The following is a 22,205-nucleotide window of genomic DNA, read 5'->3' as shown; positions in this document are numbered from 1 at the left end:
CCAGATCTGCACATTTAAAGGGTTCTTCTTTGGCCTCAAGGTTTTGTGAAAAGATGTTAAGTCAAATGTTCAGGTCGTTTGTATGAAGTCCCTCAGGGGGGGAATTTGTTTTGCTTTCTTTGACCCACACAGTACAAACTTGATGAAAAAACAATCCAAATTTCAAGTTTATAAAATGCAACAAGAAAAAATAAATAAACAGTGTAGTTAAGAATTCAGGAATTGTGCAAACTGATAGCACTGATTGCACATAGAACAAAGGACAAGATAAGGTAAACTTTAATCATCCCTCAAAGGGGAAACTGACTTGTCACAGCAGCAAAAAAAACAGTTATGACAGACGTGTGCAGACAGTACACGAAAAAAGTACAAAAAGGCACTAAACCACAGGAAAACGCTCGGAGCTGTAACTGGCTGCCACCCGTGCAGCCACTCGTGCAGCCACTCGTGCAGCTGCCACTCATGCGGCGCCATCACAATTTGTATCTTTTAGAATCGACTCTGGTGAGCCTGTATCTTTGTCCAGATAGAAGATGAATAAATAAATCCAGAAGTGGAAGCTCACAAATGGACAAGATAGGAAACTTGCCTGACTTGCCATATATCAATTATTTTATGCTCTTCCTTGATGATTTTGTTTTGTCTGATGAAAAACAAAAATCAAAAATCAAGCAGATTGATTGGTAAAAATTATAACCTCAATACCTTTCCAGTTACTTGATACTAGTGCCTTAAAGTGAAGTGATAAGCAGTAAATGACATTTAGTGGGATTAGTATGACCAGACTGACCAGTTAAGTGAGACACTGTGCTGGCACAATGATCAAATATGTGGTTTTCTTTTACCCACTGTATTTTCAGGTCAATTTTTTTTATATCAGTACACAAGAATGACTTAATTCTTGTTTCATTACTCAATAAAACACTTTTAAATTACCCCGTCCAAGAGTCTGCGCTTGTTAATTAACTCATTTTGAGCAGCTCCTGGTTAGGAATGTTAGCTTAATGCCCTAAAACCATTTACAGAGCCTTTGAATTTCCTTTGTGGTTGTCCTGCAACACATTCCTTGTTGTTTTTCAAATGCAGCGAAGAAGTGACCTCACGTGACGCATTAGGGGTTACATCACGTCCTCAGACTTTACAGGAACAGGAATGGTGTTTTTCAGTGGTACTTTTAGTCATTACACCTCTGTGTCTCAGCTGGCTCCATTTGTTGTCCCTTGAAATGACGCTAAATGTTTCAGTGGTGCTTGGGAAGTAAATCAACCCATGTGTTTTCCACAAGAGTTGATGCTTGCTTGCAAGGGCTGCTACAATTAATATTAAATCATTCACGCTCAGTATAAACTTTTTGACATTTGCAACATGTTTTGTGTTTGAGAGAAACCGCGTGCAATTGAGCACAGCAGCAGATATAACTCTTCTTTAAGTACATTCAAAAACAATAAACGACATATTTTTCATCCTCAAGTCTCACTGCAAGTTGTCAAATAAATGAGATATTGGGGAAATACTACTCTCAATGAAAAAAGAATATATAATGAGGGAAACTGTGTGCTGTAGTGGGTCTGTGCAAGATGATTGTACACTTCACTTATGTCAAGCACATTATTTGGTACCTTGATCCAAGATTATATATCTGCGATGACATGTCCTGTTTCCATGTGGTTTTGTCAAGGCTTGTACCACCCAAACCCCAAACATGGGGTTTTTCCACATGGTTTGAAAAACACAAGTGACACACTAGTGTTAGAGTAGCTTAGAAAGACATTTCTGCCACCAAGTATGTGTGGCACACTGAACACTGGAATGAAGCCGTCTGTAAATTATTCTCATTTATGATTTTAATAGGTATGGTAACACTGAGGCGGCGTAATAACAACCAGGGAGATCTTACCTCTGAGTAATTATGATGATGATTGAAGCTATTTATAAAAAGAGATGACATTAGTAGGAATATGATGCCACTCCGGTGTTACTGGCTTAATATGAAGGGATGTAAGTGTAATTTGTGCATGTGCTGCTGCAGCCATTTTCGAAACACAAACCCAGTAAAATGAGAGCCAGACAGCAGCTCTTATGGTGCAGAAAACAAAATATGCACAAGAATAGTTCCTGACCTAAGAGCGTCTTTCATACGCGCTGTCCTCGCGCCTCCAGATTGGAATGCTTTTTCCAAATGAGACAATGTTACCGCAAAAGGAAGAAGAAGAAAAAAATGACACACATGAAACAATCTGTATTGTGAGTATTTTTGGCAAAAAAAGGGTTAAGAATCTGGTGTCAGTGGCTATATGATGATAACATGAGATGTTATAGCTTCTTTTATTTTTTTGCAGATGAAGATATAGATCTTTTTTTTCCCCACTTTTTAATCACCTCAGTGTCTGCCCAAAAATCATCAGTATATTGTGGTTGTGGAATTGCAATAAAGTGGAAAGTGCATGTTTTGGAATGAGCCATAAAACTTGATTGTTCATATGAACATATTCCACTTGTGGCTTCTTTGTCCTTTGTGTTTGGCTTCATACATGAGTGGCAAAGAACAATATTTTGGTGGAGCTCAGCAGTCTCCATCTGCCAGACTAATGCACCTGCATTACTGACTGGTATTGTGGTTTTAAAGCGGGGATTCCTCTGTTATTTAAAATACAGTGTGAGTCTGACAAAATAACTTTTTTAATATGTTGTTGCAAATGAAAATGTTGCCATCATAAATACTGCCTAAGTAAACTGTGATGCATTTGTTAATAAAGACTCATGCTGCAGCAGGAACAATGGCATCAAACAAGTCTAAGGGAAAATGGAAGTTGGAATCTGTGGTGTGTCATGAATAATACCACGTTTTTGTTTTGTTTTTTCAAATGTAAAACAAAATTCATATCTTACAATGAATATTTAACATATTTACACTTGGTCGTCTCAAGTATACATAACTGACATAATGTGGAACAAGCAAAGGTTAAATGTCATTACTGGCTGATTGTTTATAGGAACATGGATGTGATTTGTAGGTTCATCTGTGGATCCGCCCCCATTCCAATGGAGAAACTGTGCAAAAAGATTTGTGTGTGTGTGTGTGTGTGTACGTGGTAGAGTTTGTATCCATCTGCTGACAAATACACAAAACAAGATTTGTGGCTCCAGCACAAATCATGTGTTAGTGAAACACAGTGGTGTCCAATTGAGAGTGAATTTTTTTTCTGTGCAACTTTCCGAGGAAAAACCACGTGCCAAGAGTATCTGTATCTGTGTGAGGTTTCAAATCTGCAGAATGATACCGAATTTAGGATCATCATCATACACACACAAATAACTGCCACCTAATGAAAGGCCACAACTCTCCAAATCAAAAGGGCAAACTCTATTTCCAGAAAAAAAGCGCATTGTCATCGTCATATGTGTATATGTACACGCGTGTAATGTAACCGTCTGAACTGAAAGTGAGCCTATTGTTGGCACATGCAAAAACATTCAGAGCACTAAAAAGCGTTAAAAATCTCCATGCAATAAAACTGTTATTTATAGGACCATAACAACCTTGTAGTTTGTCTTACACAAACCCTAAAAAAAAACTGCAGAAGCCACTCTGCTGGTTTGTATGGCTGCCTGGAGCAAACCAGTGAAGTTGCTTCATTTTCTTTTTCTTTTTTCAGCCACATAAAAGCTAAGAAACCTATTGATAATTAAGCGCATAAGACGTTGCAGCAAAGGCAGAGGAAGAAAAGACATAGGTGCTCTCAGTAACCCGTGTGATGTAATCGGGAAGACTGTGTAACATTGTTAAAGTACACCCCAAAAAAAGAAACTGGTGACACAAGACTTGCGGCATTTCAGAAGAATGTGTCACTCGTAAAATTTCAAAATAAAGGACTTGGCAATTAGAGGGAGAAAAAAAAAGAATCTGAGTTTGTCACAAACACTACATAAACAGAGCTCTTCAGCTTCTTCACATCGGTGCCAATGTGAAAGTAACATTGCAGATTAGCTTAGACACAAAACTCAGCATCCTCCACTCGCTCTGACTACAGGTACCTCAGTGCGTGAGGGGGATTTTCCAGTTGCATTTGCTGAAAGTGACAAACCCTCAATTATTTCTTAGAAAGAGGTCAATGAGACTTCCTTTCGTCTTAAGTATGGGAAACAAAAGCATCTCCCTAACATTCGCTGGAACAGTGACACCACGCCGCCACAGAAAGCTGCAAAGAAGCACGGGTTCTGTCATTTTTGGACAGAATCTTGATGACAGGGCAAGCCCAGGTCTGGAAAATTACACTTGCACATATCAGAATTATCCATGCATCTGTCTTTTCCAGCTCACCGCAAACAGACAGTATGCATGTCAGTGAGCATAAACTCAATTTACAGTGATATACACACGTCACACCGTATTCTTGCACCATGGGGATAAAAGGACTGTATGAAGTGGAGCTGGTGTGCTGTGCACCGTAACCGAGACACAGTCAGGTAACAAATGATGCCACATAGGTTCAGTCCCTGCAACACCTGCATGAACAGATATCAAACTACGATGTGCTCGTTAGTTTCAAATCAAACTGAATGAGATACATTCATCATGTGACCACTGTTTGTGTCTCCTGCTGTAACAAGACACGGTGAAGGAAAGAGGCAAAGCGTCCCAGAATCCGGACATACGACACATGTTAGTTAACGGTAGGGTGGGAGAGCTTCACAACCTGATTGTAGCCAATTAATTAATTAACGCATTAAAAAATACTAAATCCAGGGAGACAGGTGTTGGTCGCAAACAAAAGAAATTTTTTTGGGGAAAGCTACTGCCAAGAAAAGGCTGATGCAAAGTAATGCCATGGTTGCCCTGTTTCTACTGGACTGGTAGGTTCACTGTATGTATTTGTGAAGTTTGTAGAGTATTTGTTGTTTTTGGCATCATATTGACAATTGAATAACTATCAAAAAAAACGAAAAGTACCAAAAGTTACCGATGCTGCACAGCGCTCGTGAATCTGTGTTTGTTGCGTGTTCCTGTGCTCTGGAGGCGGAGCTTCAGAGGGAGGTCTGATAAAAGGGGCTTGGACTTTTGAATTCAAAATGTAGCCTGCTCCAACTGTTGGTGACATTTTGCACGCTTATTTGTACACATTTACTCATTCATTTTAATTTGTTACTGCATCTCAAGCTGAAAACCCATTTCACATTTTGCTTCAGTCATGTTTTGTTTGTTTGTTTGTAAATCAAAACGCGGGAGCACTCAGTGAGCACGAGCCTCTGCCACATCCCCTTCATTTCCATTTCCAAATCACCACCAGGATCTAATAATTCCTTCCCTAGGCCGTACATCCCCAGAAAATGATCTAAGTACCTCTTCGATCAATAACAAACAGTGTTTTGTGCCAAGCACGTTAATCCTTCAGTTCCCCAGTGGAGCATCTGGAGGTAAATGTGTCACACTGTGACTCTGTTGTGTTAAAACCGTCACAGAGTTCAAACATATCTATGCTCAGTAAACATTCTCTGAATTAATAAATTCACCTGGAACATGATATTTGACATGAACTCTTTTGTCCTCAGAGACCCAGAGAGTGAACAAACACGTACGCACGTTTTTTGGGGGAGGGATTGTTTTTCTTAAACAATCATTTATAGTCAAACTGCAATATTTTCATATCAGCCTGGTTTTGCTATATACCATTGCCGATTGATACAAGAATACAGCAGTGTTTCCCAGGTTCACTGGTGGCTTTTACATGTGTTGTAATGTTGGTTGCCCTTCTCAGCAATTGTGCTCTTTATTCCTATACTTGCAGGGAAGAATAGAAAGAAGAGCATGGTGGAATTATAATTACCATGCTAGAGAAAGGGCAGAAGAAAGGACTAGGAATTACAAGCCAGATGACACAGTGTCATTTGGAAAAGTGCTTTCAGAGGGTTGGAAAAACAGCTAGAAAAGTATTATGTTGAGGAAGATGAAGAAGATATTACATTTGGGTGACATGACATACCAAGCAATACACAAAATAAATATCTTCACCCTCAAGTACAACACTGTGGTTAACGGTGGTTGTTTTAAAGTGCTTGACACATAAAGTTGGATTGGATTGGACAATCCCACTTTTGTCACTGGTAGACACTCTCACACTCACACCTACAGTCCGTTTATAGTGTCCATTTAACCTAATCCCCAATCTGTATGTTTTGGGAACTACACTCACACGGGAAAAACATGCACACAACTCCACACAGAAAAGGCCCTCGGTTGAACCAGTCCTTTGATAGAGTAATGGAGACAAACACAGATTGATAAGGTCATTGTAAAATAGAATAGAGTAGTATGAAAAGGCAGAAGACATGTGGCAGAGGACCGCAGGCTCGATGGCCCCTTTGCCCCACAGTGTGCGGCTCTGCCAACTGAACTGTCCAGTGCCCCGACTGTAAGAGATAAAAGACAAATGCAGATGTACTTGGGCACACAGGGAGCATGGACAAGAAAGTGAAACTAAACAAGGTAAACACACTCGAAAGAACTACAAAATAAAAGAGGAAATTAACAAAACACCAGAGAGCCAGACACAAAGAACTAAAACTCCAAGGTTTAACGAAAACAGAAAGAACAGACACTACAACAAGAAGTCCAAGCCGAATTCATATAAACTATTAGATCTATTGAGCTGTCAGATATTGGCCAGTTTCTGTGAAATGAAACGGAAAGAAAAGATAAAATTGTGTCTGCTGTTCAACTCTTTTCCACTATATTTCATGAAAATGTCAGTTAGTGTGAGCTGTAGCATTACAATAAATGTCCCGATCAATCATGCTCTGGCATACATCCAGAGACGGAGAGCAGCATACAGTTCTGTGAAGAAGGACACAAGAATGATGATCTTTGTTATAGTAATAATTCAACAAACATTGCAGCCCACACTATCTTTGAGCTTTAAGGCCGCGTTGAACTCAAATGATAAGACACTTGCCACAGAAAATGAGGGACTTGTTGGTTCCCTTTCATCATCACACACACACCACATTTGCTCGACACGGAACCTCGTTAGGTTCTCCGTGCACTCTTTGTCTGCCGTAAACAAGGACTTGTTTTTTGACTGGATGGAATTGATCCAGTAAACATGCGACTACGAGGGGGTATTCACTTCTCAGCACAGCGAATACTGCCACTCTGTGTTCCAAAACAGACGGTGCTGCCTGACACTGCAGCTCTGCTCTGCAGGAGCGACACACACACACACACACACACACACACACACACACACACACGCCAACACAGTCCCTGCTGCACGCTGCAACAAAAAAAAACTCAAGACTGCTGCAAGTCTGCATCATTTCCTCCAGACGAGTGAAAGCATGTCTGTCAGTGGGGTGAGTGGGATGTCACTTATAACTTCTTCAGTGAGGCGTCAATCTCCTGACAACAGTTCAGTCATGTGCAAAAGTTTAGTATAATTATTATATCACCTTTTTTACAACTTTGCTCCTTAGGGTAGAAGCTGTGAAGTGGGATCATTCCAATAGAATAGAGCAGAGTAGAGTGATATATTATATCTCCTAAGATATTAATGCCTCAGATAAACACAATTCTTGGCTTCCATAATTCAGAATGACTGTCTGGGTCAACACTGTGTCAATCGATAGATATTTAGGGTCCTTATTACTTTCATTGTGGTAAAAAAAGAAAAAAAGAAAAGCATCACCCATTATGTTTAAATTAAACGTCATTTTCAAAACACAAAGACACTTCAGGTCTTTAGCCTTTAGCCAAAATATCTTCAGGACAAACACTGCATGAGTCATTTTTATTATTATTATTTTTAAGATTGAAGTGTTTTTGTAGTGTTTCTGTTTCTGTGTGAAGTTATAACACAGAAAACCTAATCACCAAGTGAGTCTGAACCAACCCTCTCTCTGTGTGTGGCAGGTGTCTGGCCGGATAGATGCACAGACACACACAGCACTCAGCCGAGGAGAATAATCCAATTTGTTGTGTTTTGTTGCTTAGTGGGAATATTTTTGAGGCCATAATAAATTCACATAACTGTACAGTGTCCTATCTTTGGGCTTAAGTCTGGCACTGGTTTCCAAACAGTTTAAAATGTTTTTGGAAAGTCATGTTGTCTCATGTAGAGAAGTAAAATCTCACATTTCTTTAACTTTGGGGAATACAACTGGGGCAAAAATGATGTATTGATGTATGTTAAATGTCATTGCTTTGAGGTGTGCTCAATGAAGGATTGAGATTAAGACACTGACATCATATGACCACAGTACATCTTTGAAAATATGTCAAATTATATCATTCCAGCTGCACAATTTGAATTTTCACTATCAGGGAAACATGTCGTTCTCACTCGCCCAGCAGAGTGTTAGTCTTGTTAAGATGTTTCGCAGGGCTTTCGGTTGGCATCCCTGAAGTCATTCCTCTGCCAAAGTCGCTCTTCAGCTCTTAACGCGCAGCCTTTGAAACCACCTTCGATTTCAGCCGCTGCGTCTCAGCCAAAGGTCTGAAAGTTGAAAATTTAAAAAAACACACACACACGACGCGTTCTGATAGCTCCCTCCAAAGCCTCGATGACCGAAGCTTGTATCATTTAATTAAACCCTAGGATGACGTGCTCAGAAGCAGGTAGAGAAAACAGGCAGTTGGCGAGGAAGGAGGACCATTACGCAGGTTGTCATGACATCACTATGGGCTGGCTATAAAGCGGCGAGGACTAATACTCAGTTAGAGGAGCACTTGAAAAGCTTTGGAGTAAAGGACGGACTGAAGCCTTCTGTGTGGAACAGCTGACTGATTGGCTGCTGCTACCGTCCCTCTTTCTGAACTTCAGCGCAAAGGAATCACTTAGAGAATACAAGACCTGTCAGAATGAACCTATCATATTTGGTAGCTTGTGGACTTATGGTCACCCTGCTTTCAGTAAGGATGGGGGCAAAACCTTTATCTCAGGCGCAGCAGAAGGTAAGAATGAGTCGTTTTTTTATCCTTAAAATTGAAAAAAAAAAACAAAAACCTCAAGCTTCACATTCACTGTTCTGTGGCTCCGACGCACAGGATTGTTGGTTTTACGCGTCATAATTCACCTTTGTATTATTATTTCCACTCCCTTAATGTAAAACTTACAAACTAATTTATCCAAACACAGTGTTTTAGTGATGTTTCATCCAGGCAGACTCTCCAGGGGGGAAACCAGATCCAAGCCCTTTTAAAATTAGTTTTGGACAACATACAGTAGAGGAACTACATCAGATTTCATTTAGTCTGTTTATTTTGGGTTTTTTTTTTTGGAATTAATTTGTCCAAGTGAGTGTCAAAATCAAATAAAACGAGCTAAAGGTAAACCTTAGAATCGACACAGATGCTTAAACAAAGCAAAACTGTTGTAATTGGACTTATATGACCAGATGCCATCGCGTTCACACCAGAGGAAAGAGCGGACAGACACCTGTCTTACTGTGGCTCTTTCATGAAGGCAGATGATTTATACACGTAGTGACAGTGAGAGCCCGATCTCATTACTGGAAAAAGGTTAAGGATGAATTTTCACATTTAAACCGAATAAACATCATGACGAGAGTGAGTTCGTGTGGTTATTTTCCAATCATTTGACTGATGCGCGCAGCGTTTAAACGCGCGTAAATATCAAAACTTCACACAAACTGTTCAGCTCGAACACGACACGCGTGGATCTGCGCACCGCAGGCTGCCTTGCTTTTTTTTTAATGAATTGTCTCCCATCTGTGTTCCAGTCTCTTAGAAGTTTGCTGGGCGAGGAGCTGGCGGAGTTTCTGGAGTCGGAGGAGAGGGAGAGGCGGTTGGATGCTGTGCGCTCTCGGTTACGGTTACTGCGAGATTTACGCTTAGACACTCGCGCCAGGGGGATGTGGGCTCGCCTGCTTAACGACCAACCCGCACCGAGGAGACACAAATCGGGGAGCAAGAAAGGTAGCTCCACGTCGCGGAGTGGCTGCTTCGGACACAAGATGGACAGGATAGGGACCATCAGCGGCATGGGCTGCTAGGGCTGGAACAGCGCTGTGATGGTGAGTTCAGATCGCGATCATTGTGGAGCAAATGTGTGAGGATGACGTAGAAGGATGAATGGCAGAGGGGGGAAGGAAAAGAAAAGAAACACGTGTAGTCACTTGTAGTCTGAAGTGATTTAGAAAATAAAAGAGAAGAAAAAGAAGAGTTTAGACTTTATAGTGTTACCACTGTACAGTTCAGCAGGTGATGACCATATATGGTTGGATCCTTACAGTCATGGGTGAAAGGTCAGCTTGATTAAAGAATTCACATTAAGCAGAGCAGGACATTAATGTCATTGACCTCAGCTGTCTGACTGACTGACTGACACCACATTATCCTAAGAGTTTATATGATTAGATCAATCAGGGCTGGGATGGGTAGGGAGGAGGGGGGGGGGGGGGGTTCCTCCTTGGACAGGAACCCCCTTTAAGACAGCTGGAAATCCCACTTAGACTAACAGCCCAGTGGATGTTAAGGAAGTCCACTCTCATATTATTACACTTCATCATCATGAATGGACCCATCTGCTTCATATAGGAAACTGCAAGGATACATCCCATTTAAAACAGAGGACAGGGAGAGTCAGAGGGAGGAAGTGGACAGGCAAACCCACACACATTTACGCACACTTGAAAACACAGCACCCCGTGGAGGGCCAGGGCCTTTCTGGGAAACTTTGTTCTCTTTATCCAAGTGATCTCAACAAAAACCAACAAAGAGACTGTGGGATGCATAAAGTAATGAGGAAGCTGTAGGTGACGCACAGTTAGTCCTGATGCTCAAGGCCTTTTTTGTGGTCGTGAGAAACAGTAAAATCCTGATGGGGGGGAGTGTGATTTTGTGTGTAAACTTCAATGAGTGTGAGTGCATTTTTCATTGGTCGACACCATTAAAGTGACAGACTTTGTTTTGCATGTGTTTGTCGGGGGTGAAAAATCAGGGGGAAACATTTTTCACTAATCTTGATACTCAGATGGATGAGAGGCTGAGCAGACAAAATTAAAAACTGAATTATGTTCATGTTGTTTTATTACAGCCCAGTCTAACACTACCTTTCCCCCTTTTCCTTCTCTTTTCCCTAGATTTCTGGACAATAGTTGTGGACAACAAATGGTTCAATTTGTTCTCAAATGCTGGGGGGAAAAAAACAAAAAACAAAGTAGAATTCAACCAAGAGACGGATTTTCGGTACGAAAGTCAACACGACCAGCATTAGCAAAGACTGAGATGACAGTGCTACAAAACCCTCATATAAATATATATAATAAATATTCAGTATATATACATATATACATGTATGTATACCACACAGAATGGTCCAAACGCAGATGCATATGACAAGATTGCAGGCAACGGTGTAAAAACTACAAACTGCAAAGCTGTATATTGTTGCTGCTGTTGTACATTCACGTACTTCATCTTCCCCTGCATAAATGTATTTATGTTTTAAAAAACTATTTATATGTTTATAAAAAAGAGATATTTATAAATATGAGTTTTATTTATGTAACATTTTGAAAATGAACGCAAACTGCAGGTCAATTCTGTTTGTAACTTTTTTCTTTTGTCTCCAATAGTTGTAAAATGTTCTCAAAAATGATAAAAAGAACTTTCCATGTGCACTTACATGCAACTTCTTGGAGTTTTATGTTTCTGTGACTCTGGTAAATTGCACTCACGCAGCATGTCCTTTATGGTGAAAAAAAAACGCATTGTTGGCAAAAGCTTTGCCTTAAATTCAGTTCACAGTTCCAAATTAAGAGATTCCATTTTGAACAGGACCATCTACTGTATACTCAGGGTTTATTATTATGAATCTCATATATGTTCAGGTTTGGAAGTTCATTTGTAGTTTTCTATATTTGACCTGAACCTCAGAGAGTTGGAGCTTTATGAATTATATAAAGTTTCAAGACAAATCTGAAAACAGAGGTATATTCAAAGATGAATAATGCAAATGAAAGTGAGACACCACATTATACCTGTACATTTGATTGTGACCTTTTTATAGAATTGAGCTGTCACCTTATGTAGTAAGGAATCATAGGGCCAGAAGCTCAAAGGGAGACGTGTTCAAGATGTGCGTTTTCCCTAGAACCAGAAGAGATGAATCTATTACTTTGGATACACCGTGTTTTCAGGTTTTGTTGAAGTGATATAGCAGTGAAAAGTACAGTGCCACTTTATCCACAACATTTTACAGTAAAAAAGGGGTTAATTTCTGTAATTAGCATGCTTATTCCTTGTTTAGCGGTGAACTAAACAAGACCTGAAAAAACATTTTACTCACACACATGATGGAAAACAAGAAAACAAGTACTAACGAGTACTTGCTGTGACTGAAACAATAGAGGCCACATTAGATCACAGAAATATTTGAAAAGCATGACAGCAACATGGGCTATTATTAAAAAAAACTAAACAAACAAAAACACCTGTTAAACATGGCCAAAAGCATCTTTAAAGCTCATGCAAGAAGCACATATTGTCCACTTTATCACACAAAGGCATGCAGGATTTCCACCCCAGCATACCCTGGCTGTAATGAGTAGTCATTTGAATTATTGTTGTCTTTATTAATTAGTCTGACCTTTGGCATTAAGACAAGAGAGAACTGTCCATTCTCTGTAAACACGATGGTTAATCGGCAGTGTCTGAAATACTCAGAATCAGCCAGTCTAGCACCATAACACTTAAAGTCCCTTAAATCACATTTTTACCCTCCTTAGATACTAGGTTAACAATTGAAGCGGAACAAGTGTACCTAATGAAATGACCAATGAGTGTTTACTGACGATGAGCAACTGAAATTTTATCCACAGCACACAAAAAATCAGCCCCACTGCTCCATGTTTGTACCTGTGAAGGTTTATATTAGTTACATTTGTATCAAGTTTATTACATACAAAGATAGATAACATTTAAACACCGTTCAAAAAGATGAAAGTGAACATCTTCAGCCACATCTGAAATACTTATATTGTAACATTACTAAATTGAATGCACTGGATGCATAAAGTGCTCAGAAGCATTTTTGGACGCAGGTTGGACAGATTTAAATGACCCAGCATGCAACAGTGAGCAATAATGCACAGTAAGCAACCCTTAACTAATATTAACAACATCCAGACAATAAACTGCTTATTGGCTTAGACACAGTGTGTCGCTGTGAGACTCCAGTATACAATGAAAGAGAGACATGGAGTGAATGTCTAAGCCCAGAGCTTTGTGAAATAAGTGAGGGATGTAAAATGCAATGCTGCCTCTGTGTGGTGTTGAGGGTTAATTACTCAAATATGCTGCTCATTTCCCCTGGGAATTAACTGAGTGACTGCAATAGCTTGCTTTTTACCCAGACAGACAGACAGACAGACAGATAGACCAACCACACTGATATTTAGACTTTAATATCTGTGTGGTTTAGCCTTTATTTTCATCAATGGCAGATTATACAATCTTGCTTTAGTAACAGTGCAGATACTACAAGACAAAAGTCCTGCATTGAAGCTTATAGAAGTAGGCTCCTGTTTTTAAAACTGACTCTAAAATAAAAGTAAGTATACACATTTGACAGTTGCGTCACATCCCTGCTGTTAATACAACAAATTAATACAATTCAAACACATTGTTGAGGAGGACCCATTCCTTTCTATTTCACACTTTTGCCACATGTGTGTCATGTGCACAACTTAGTAACTTAGTAAATTGGAGTAGGGCTGCAGTTAATGATCATTTCCATTATTGATTAACCTTTTGATTATTTTCTCCTGAAATCGGATTATGTTATATTTTTATAAAAAATGTTTGATTGATAATCAAAAAAATATTAGGCAATGAATGCAGTTATCACCAGAGATTTAAGTGTGTTTTTCTCAAATATATACAAATATATACAAATATATATATATGCAGCAGTCTATTGGAAGCAATTCATTAAAAGATCCAGACAATTGAAATTAACGGTAACAACTGTTTTAAATGTACATGTACCAGCAGCACGTGGTCCAGGGTACACATGTGGTGGATCGTTGATGGCAACTGGCCCATACCACGTGGTTCATACAAACAGCTGCATGATGGGACATAAAGACCCTACTATATGCCCTGAACGAGCCAAACAGCACATATAACTCTAAATATTTAAGGTTAAAATTGAATAGTTAAAGGGAATTTAATGTCGTAAAATGCAACAGAATGAAACAATGATTTAAATCACCTAATGTGTGTTTAAGCGTCGGTTCATGTGCTCGTCTGTTGACGCCCCCTGTGTGCGAAGGCGAGGCGCGGTCACGCTGCAAATGTTCTAACCTGTGATTGGGCGACACAGTCATGTGGGCGGGTCCGCGCGAACGCGCAGAGTAGGAGAGTTAGAAGCGCGTCTTCACCCCGTCTGTCTTTCCTGTCCTATGTTCCATCGTGTTGGTTGAAACACGTGTATGCGTTAGCCATTTCCTTACTTGTCTACTATCGTACAATCCAGCGTGTTTCCCCGAAACACACAACAGCACCATGGTGAAGTTAGCAAAGGTAAGACAAGATATAATTATGTGGGTTTTTTTGGGGGAAAAAATTGCGTGTATTTGGTGACGAAGGTGTACAGTCGTCGTCAAAATTAAGCCGCGAGGCCTCCACAAAAAAGTTACTGCATATATGGGGAGGAAAAAAACTGCCAACGGTGTAAAATCGCACGTTGTAGTTTACGTGTTTTGCTTTGTATTAAATAACGACATCGTTACAGTAAGTATATGTATTGTGGATGCAGCGTGGAGGGGGATTATTTCTTTGCTGCCGAGAGCGGCCATGTTTGCTTCTAAAGATGGTTGTCTGGCCTGCTAACGCCAAACAAAATGGCATTCATGCGCGCTCTCGATTAAATAATGGAGCTTTGAGATGCTCGGCGTAATGTGAATAAAACAAACGCCGACAGGTGACAAATAACGCCCGGGAAACCAGATTTTTTTCTAGCACATTGATAAACACGGTGTAGCTGGTAAGATGTTAGCATGGTGGTTTGCGACGTACATGCAGAACCGAAACCGTTGTCCGTCCCCTTTGTTGGAGAACTGATAACTATTCACGACGTTTCCGTGTGCACCTGCCGTTTAATAATTCGCTCCAGACGCTGTGTTTTTAAGTCGTCGTCACGCGACGTGCGTATGAAAAGTTCCACATTTAACGGCAATGTAGCTAACACGTTAGCTTCCCCACCTCCTGCGCTCCACGTGGGTTGTGCGCCTGCTCCGAGTGACACACGAGGCAAACATCGGAAACGACACCGCCATTCATATAGATGCATCTTCACCTGAATGCGGTTCATGTGAAATGCATTTAAATATGCTAGTCATATATTATCTTTTAAAATTATTATTGAAATGGAAGTTGTGTTTTCTTATAATTGGCACATGGTATAGACCCTACCCCCATGTCGGCAAACGTGGTGAAGCAGCATGTCTGGATTAGATTTTCTGACGGCACTGAAGTTAATGATGTGCTTTCCCACATTTAACAATTAATTGCTTTAGTAATTCACTATTTTTATTTTTTTTGCAGGCAGCAAACAAGCAAGCGGCCCAGAAGAAAAAGGCCCCCCCACCACCCAAAGAAGTGGATGAGGAATCCAGCGAAGAGGGCAGCAGTGAGGAGGAAGAGGTGCTTTTTTTTCACTTCAAGAATTTGGTAATTCTGTACATTCAATGTAAGATGGCAAGTCATCAACTAATGCATGTCTTTCTTTAGGCCCCTCCTCCTAAAGCGGTGAAGAAAGCCACACCAGCTAAAGCAGCTGCTAAAAATGGCACTGTTGTCAAAAAAGCAGAAAGTGAAGATGATGACTCTGGTAAGTAATGAAATTTGACTTGGCTAATTTAACTGAATGTAACGGTCATGCTAAGTGGTATTTAAAGATGGGACTACTTACCAAATGGAGAAACCCCTCTGCTCACCCCTCCCCCTTTCCAAGTCCTGTGGTTGCCCCTGTACACAAGAAAGAACACCACTGTTTGTTTGCTTAGTAAACAAAGCCTCAAGTGATGGTGAACTTTGAAGTTCGGACCCCCGAATTAGCTAAAATGTAGCATTGTATTCATGCATTGACTTATGGTGTGGGTTAAATATACTCTCCAAATACCACCCACCACTGTAACAATTGTGCATGTATTAAGTCTTGTGAATTTCACTTGTACAGAGGAGGAGTCTGAAGAGGAGGCCCCACCACCAAAGAAGACTCCTGCAAAAGCAACACCAGCCAAGGCACCCCCTGCAAAGGCAGAGGAATCAGATGACGATGATGGTATAACCGTACACAGATTATTTTGCTCATTACAAACCTAGCCTTTTTCTGGTCTAACAGAAGTTTGCATTAAGTAAATTTCTCTATCTTTCTATATCATAAAGTATATGATGATGCACCCTCCATTTCTTGACATACATGAAGTTGTTAAGTACTCATGTGTGGTATGTGCGGAGGAAAAGTGAATGCAGCGCCATGTCTTCGGTACCAGTGTGTTTTTTGTCTACTGGTTCTATCCTCAATCGCTGTGACATTGGTTCTAATGGTTGTGTGGAATCTAAGGAGATTTTACCTCAAGGGGATGGTTCGTATCCGAAAAGCTTTTCATTCACAATTTCGTTTTATAAATTGTCTAGATGATGAATCGGAAGAAGAGGCCCCACCACCCAAAAAAGGAGCCAAGGCTGCTGCTAAACCCCCAGTGAAGGCTAAACCTGCAAAGGAGTCCTCTGAGGAGGAAGATGATGAATCTGAAGAGGAGGCCCCACCCCCCAAGAAGGCTACTCCAGCCAAACCAGCTGCAAAGCCAGCCGCAAAGGCTAAGCCCGCAAAGGAGGCTTCTGATGATGAGGAAGAGGATGAAGATGGTTAGGGCCAACATCTTATTTTTAACGCTTATGTAAACATGAAGTTGCCAGGATTTAAAGTTGTTGCTATGTGATGATCAACAAGGGACTTAATACTGACAACGTTTGATGTCACTCATTTGTGTCTGATGCAGGTTGTCAAAGGGTCAATTTTTGTTGTAGTGTCCCTCAGAAAGTTTGACTATATGGCCCTTTTTCAGATTCTGAAGAGGAGATGGACACCGCCCCCGCTCCAGCAGCCACTAAGGCAAAAAAAGCCGGCATGGTCAAGGCCAAGGAGGAGTCTGAGGAGGATGATGACGACGAAGATGATGAGGAGGAGGAGGATGATGAGGAAGAAGAGGGTGAGAAGGAAAACTGATTTTGGCCATAAGCTATTACTTGCCTACAATAAATGAATGAGTTTGTATGAGTCAGTGCTGGGTGGTATACCCATTTGTCCTGAAAACCAACATTTACATTTTTTATATGAATTTATCATATTTAAGTAAAAAACAAAAAAAAACCACTCAACTCTCACTTCCTCTCTCATGAGCGCACACTCCCCTCTTTCACCAGAGGATGCACTCATGCATTAAAATACTGTTGTATACTCTGAAACTGTGATCATTTTTGCTCATACTGCCCAGCACTACTTCAGACATGTCTCAAACTTGTTTTTGTCATTGCAGATGCCCCTGTGACACCTGGAAAGAGGAAGGCAGATGGCAAAAAGGATACACCACCTGCCAAAAAGGCAAAGGCAGAAGGTGAAGGTAAGAATAAACACACTGACCTTCCAATCCAAATTTTTGCACTTTATGATGACAAACAAGGGACTTAATACTGATGTGTGATGTCACCTTTTTATTCTGAATCTTAACAATTGTAGTATTCAAGGTTCTACAAATAAGCAGATTGGTACTTAACCTACTCCTGTTTTTTAGGGTTCTGTCTATTTGTTGGGAACTTGAACTTCAACAAAGATTTTGATGAAATCAAATCAGCCCTGAGGAAATTCTTCACCAAGAACGACCTAGAGGTTGCTGATGTCCGGTTAGGAGGAACCAAGTAAGTGATACTTAGAAAAGAAACAATCAGAACTGCAACTGACGAGTTTGGAATTTTTTATTATTTCTGTTTATTCAGAATGAATACACGGAGCATAGATTTAGTCAAACTGGGACAGATAAATATGCTCATTAACCTAGCCCTACTGGTCCAACAGAAGTCAGTTTCTCAACTTTCATGTTTATACACCCTCCATTTCTTGGCATGCATGAAGTTGTTAAGTACTCATGTGTGGTATGTACGGAGGTAAAGTGAATGCAGTGCTATGTCTTCGGTACCAGTGTGTTTTTTGTCTGCTGGTTCTATCCTCAATCGCTGTGACATTCTTGCTTCTAATGTCTGTGTGGGATGGTTATTTTGAAGATATTTTATTCGGATAACTAAGGAGATTTTAATTGAAAGGCATTTTTGTATCTGACTAGCAATGATGAGCATTTATTCAGATTGAACACTAGTACTATTATTAACACAAACAAAAGGGGAAAATACCCACTCATGTCATTCAATGTAGGCAAACATGAACACCGTTCAAACCTCATGTACACTAATGGGCTATTATAGTTATTTTATTAGTTGGCCGTTGGTTCAAAATAAGTTTTAAAATGAAGCGTGTACATGAAACGACTCATGTCCTTTCCTACAAATGTGTAATTGGACCTCCATTCTTTACCTCAACAGAAAATTTGGCTATGTGGAGTTTTCAACTGAGGAGGACATGCAGAAGGCACTGGAGCTCAATGGCAAAAAGGTCATGGGCCAGGAGTTGAAGATGGATAGGGCCCGCAGCAAAGAGACCTCACAGGAGGGCAAGAAAGGTGATTGACTGCAGTTGTTTATTTTGTACAACTTTTTATTTAAATGTAAAAAAATAAAGAGTATATCTCCTTTTTTAAAGTTGTAAAGTTTCCCAGGTGATTGAAAGTTATTATTTGTCCTACAGAGAGGGACGCCAGGACACTCTTTGTGAAAAACCTTCCCTTCTCTGCCACGGTTGATGACCTAAAGGAAGTCTTTGAAGATGCAGTTGATGTCCGGTTGCCGCAAGGCCAGAACGGCTCAAACAGAGGGTAAGAATGCAACATTTACTTAATTAGTTCAGGTGGTACCACTGCAAGCTGACCTTGATGGATTTTTTTTCTTCTTCCTAATATTCAAACCTGATAAATTCAGTATTTTTCATACGTGACTGATCTTTCCTTCTTCAACAGCATTGCTTACATTGAATTCAAATCGGAGGCAGAAGCCGATAAGATGCTGGAGGAGGCACAGGGAGCAGATGTACAAGGGCGGTCCATCATGGTTGATTATGTTGGTGATAAGAGTCAGAAGGGTGCCAAGGTGGGAGGTAAGCTCTTCGGACAGTAAAGGAGGTTTTGCTACTGAGAACTTAGGTTTGATGTAGTTTAGAACTCCATCTGTGTTGGTTAACAAATGGCTGGTTGTTTTCTTTTAAACATTAAAAGACTATGCATGATTGTGCAAGGATGGACCATTTTTATCTAGTGTTGAAACCTGAATGTGGTGCACAATTATTTTGTAATGTCAATTCTAAAGTATAGAATGGTAGTTCTAAATATCCCCCCTTCTCGGCAGGAGCAATGGGAGCAGCCAGTAAAACGCTGGTCGTGAATAATCTGTCCTTCAGTGCCACAGAGGAAGCCCTGCAATCCACATTTGAGAAGGCTGTGTCCATAAGGGTTCCACAGAGGGATGGCAGACCCAAAGGGTAGGTGTTAAAACGGTGTTTTGCCTCCATCTTTGTCATCGACTGTTGCACCTTCTCATGAGCTCCTCTTAATCTTACCCATGATTCTGCATGGATTCGCACGAGAAGCAGAGTCAGTGCACAGTCAGAATAAGCTCACCCAAGCCTCCTATGGGTGTTGCATATGTCTGCTGTGCAACAACTAGAAGTGTGTTTTACATTAATATTCACTGTTGGTATGTTTAGTGGTAATAAAAGATGCCCACTCTATTCCAATATATACTTCTGTGTTTAGTTTTGCATTTGTAGAGTTTGAGACCACAGATGATGCTAAGGATGCTTTGGACAACCTCAACAACACAGAAATTGAAGGCCGCACAATCCGACTGGAGTTCAGCCAGAACAGTGGAAACAGAGATGGAGGAAGAGGAAACTCTGGTAGGTCATTAAACTGGACCCAAAAATATTTTCTATTTTGAATATTGTATTCCATCTTGACTTGGTCAGAGACGAACATAATTTCCTTAAATTTTGTGATGATTCAAAGATAGTCAAGTGCTGATCTGGTCTGCAAGTGACCTCAACTTGTGTAATAAAGTAATTTATAGATTTTTAATGACCTCTTCTGTTTAGGTCCAACAAAAACCCTGTTTGTTAAGGGTCTTTCTGAGGACACATCAGACCAGACTCTTAAAGACTCATTTGAGGGTGCTGTGGGAGCCAGGATAGTCACAGACAGGGACACCGGCTCATCTAAAGGGTAAGTCTGAAAATTTGAATATTCTTTTTCGGGCAGCTCACTCTTCTGGTGAGCACTGCTCTGTCCACAAATGACTGTATGGATTTGCATGAGAAGTAGCATAGACTCTCAGTTAAATAGGCAGCTTCCTCAGTGGAAGTTGCTCATGTTCGATGTGGAACCAAAGCAGTGTAGTACGTAATAGCTGCTTTCAAACATACTCTCCTGATCTGCATTTAATGTCCAAGTGAGCTCATGTGAGAACACAGTATCCACTGTGAATGAATGGGCAAGTGTCTTGCTTCCTGCATGCTCAAGTGCCACACCTGAATCCTCAAGCAATCCACCTACTGTTGTGAATGCCTCACTTCATTTGTTGTGCGTTTGGAGTCCATGTCTGGGGTGAAAAAAAGAAGCTTATAAACCAATTGCTGTAGGTTGAGTGTTTCAAACATCATCTCACCGGTTACTGTTTTGCTCCACAGCTTTGGCTTTGTGGACTTTGACAACGAGGATGACTGCAAAGCAGCCAAGGAGGCAATGGAGGAAGGTGAGATCGATGGTAGCAAAGTGACCCTGGACTACGCCAAGCCTAAGGGTGAAGGCGGTTTCCGTGGAGGCAGAGGCGGTGGTGGATTTGGCGGCCGCGGAGGTGGAAGAGGAGGCCGCGGTGGTGGATTTGGAGGATTTGGTGGTGGTCGCGGAGGAGGAGGAAGAGGTCGTGGCGGATTTGGCGGCCGTGGTGGTGGTGGTCGCGGAGGTGGACGTGGCTTTGGAGGTAAAGGGAGATTCATTTTGGAATTTTCAAATTTTACATTGAAATTGATAAAACTGTTGCATGGCACTAAGATGTTAAGTTTTCTGTAAAACGATTTTTAGAACATGTAACAAAAGGAATAACAGCATAGTCCTACAAATCTTCATTTTACCAGAGCTAAGTTATCATTGTATGCATGCTTTGTTCTTCTGGCTGTTTAACTTGTCGCTTTCATTTTAGGCGGAAGAGGTGGAGGCGGATTTGGAGCCAAACCCCAGGGGAAGAAAATCAAGTTTGATGACTAAATCATTCTTCTGTTCTACATTTTCAATGGACTCTGGTTTCACCAATTCAGAGCTTTTGGACATTCCGGAAAGCGTCGTTGATAAATATTTAACTGTTAATGGGCATTTTAGCCCTTTATTTAGATCCTTCAACCTTCCCCCACGCTTGTGTGCCAGAATGGTACTTTTGACCTTTTCAACTTAAGTACTACGTGTGAGTACAGACTGTCTCAAATGCAAACCTGCACCCTTTTGCCCTTGGTAGCTTACTTTTTCTTAAGGAGTAAAACGGAACGGGGCCTGGCAACAAGTTTGCAGTGGGAAAAAAAATGTGCGTCTTTGTCAGATACATTGTGTAAATTTAAACAGTTTGTATGATTTAATTTTACCTTTTGTAAAAAACAATACACCTGTATCCTTTATGTTTTTTTGTTTTTATTATCATTTAGTTCTGTTGAGTTGCCAAGTTTTACTGTAATGTGCAAAGAATATTTTGATAGTTTGATGATAAGAATATGGCTTATGTTCATATCACGTTGGCGGGGCACGGACTGTGTCTATCAAAGGACGAATGGCTACATCTATGTAACATAAAATAGTGACATGAGATATTTGTAGTGCATTGACTAATTTTTTTTCCCATCTGAGAATGAAAGCTTTTCATGTGATTGAATAAAACTGTGTAGGTGGTGATTTTTATATACCAGCTCTCATTGCGTTTATTAATGTGAAGAAGTGAATAGAGTTCAAACATGATGCCATAGGTTAATGTTCATCAT

The 22,205-nt window shown here is 40.5% G+C and overlaps 2 protein-coding genes and 3 non-coding genes across 5 annotated transcripts; all 5 read left to right on the top strand.

Moving 5' to 3' along the window:
• Positions 1 to 8,728: 8,728 nt before the first annotated feature.
• Positions 8,729 to 11,581, top strand: nppc (natriuretic peptide C). Its single transcript, XM_058638859.1, has 3 exons — positions 8,729 to 8,947; positions 9,736 to 10,029; positions 11,098 to 11,581. The coding sequence occupies exons 1-2, from the start codon at positions 8,855 to 8,857 to the stop codon at positions 10,006 to 10,008; spliced, it is 366 nt and encodes a 121-aa protein (XP_058494842.1). The 5' UTR covers positions 8,729 to 8,854; the 3' UTR covers positions 10,009 to 10,029; positions 11,098 to 11,581.
• Positions 11,582 to 14,383: 2,802 nt separating this feature from the next.
• On the top strand, positions 14,384 to 22,125 carry ncl (nucleolin). The gene is made up of 16 exons (XM_058638848.1): positions 14,384 to 14,542; positions 15,566 to 15,664; positions 15,752 to 15,851; positions 16,200 to 16,304; positions 16,661 to 16,891; positions 17,092 to 17,235; positions 17,563 to 17,646; positions 17,818 to 17,941; positions 18,620 to 18,756; positions 18,882 to 19,008; positions 19,150 to 19,286; positions 19,535 to 19,667; positions 19,942 to 20,084; positions 20,280 to 20,406; positions 20,871 to 21,163; positions 21,383 to 22,125. The coding sequence occupies exons 1-16, from the start codon at positions 14,525 to 14,527 to the stop codon at positions 21,445 to 21,447; spliced, it is 2,067 nt and encodes a 688-aa protein (XP_058494831.1). The 5' UTR covers positions 14,384 to 14,524; the 3' UTR covers positions 21,448 to 22,125.
• LOC131466282 (small nucleolar RNA SNORA57) lies at positions 16,424 to 16,560 on the top strand. The gene has a single exon (XR_009241413.1). It is a non-coding gene; the product is annotated as a small nucleolar RNA SNORA57 (small nucleolar RNA).
• LOC131466283 (small nucleolar RNA SNORA57) lies at positions 18,131 to 18,267 on the top strand. Its single transcript, XR_009241414.1, has one exon. It is a non-coding gene; the product is annotated as a small nucleolar RNA SNORA57 (small nucleolar RNA).
• LOC131466273 (small nucleolar RNA SNORA75) lies at positions 19,717 to 19,850 on the top strand. Its single transcript, XR_009241404.1, has one exon. It is a non-coding gene; the product is annotated as a small nucleolar RNA SNORA75 (small nucleolar RNA).
• Positions 22,126 to 22,205: the final 80 nt, after the last annotated feature.

The sequence above is a fragment of the Solea solea genome, chromosome 9 (genome assembly GCF_958295425.1).
Source record: "Solea solea chromosome 9, fSolSol10.1, whole genome shotgun sequence".
Taxonomy (NCBI): domain Eukaryota; kingdom Metazoa; phylum Chordata; class Actinopteri; order Pleuronectiformes; family Soleidae; genus Solea; species Solea solea.
The sequence above is the reverse complement of the archived record's forward strand: the minus strand, read 5'-3'. Positions and strand labels throughout refer to the sequence as shown.

Excerpts from the sequence above, each read along its gene's own strand:
- ncl (XM_058638848.1), top strand. Across the intron at positions 18,757-18,881 it reads CTCACAGGAGGGCAAGAAAG|AGAGGGACGCCAGGACACTC; the intron begins GTGATTGACTGC and ends TTTGTCCTACAG. Across the intron at positions 19,287-19,534 it reads GAAGGGTGCCAAGGTGGGAG|GAGCAATGGGAGCAGCCAGT; the intron begins GTAAGCTCTTCG and ends CCTTCTCGGCAG.
- nppc (XM_058638859.1), top strand. The coding sequence starts at position 8,855 with ATGAACCTATCATATTTGGTAGCTTGTGGACTTATGGTCACCCTGCTT. Across the intron at positions 8,948-9,735 it reads TATCTCAGGCGCAGCAGAAG|TCTCTTAGAAGTTTGCTGGG; the intron begins GTAAGAATGAGT and ends TCTGTGTTCCAG.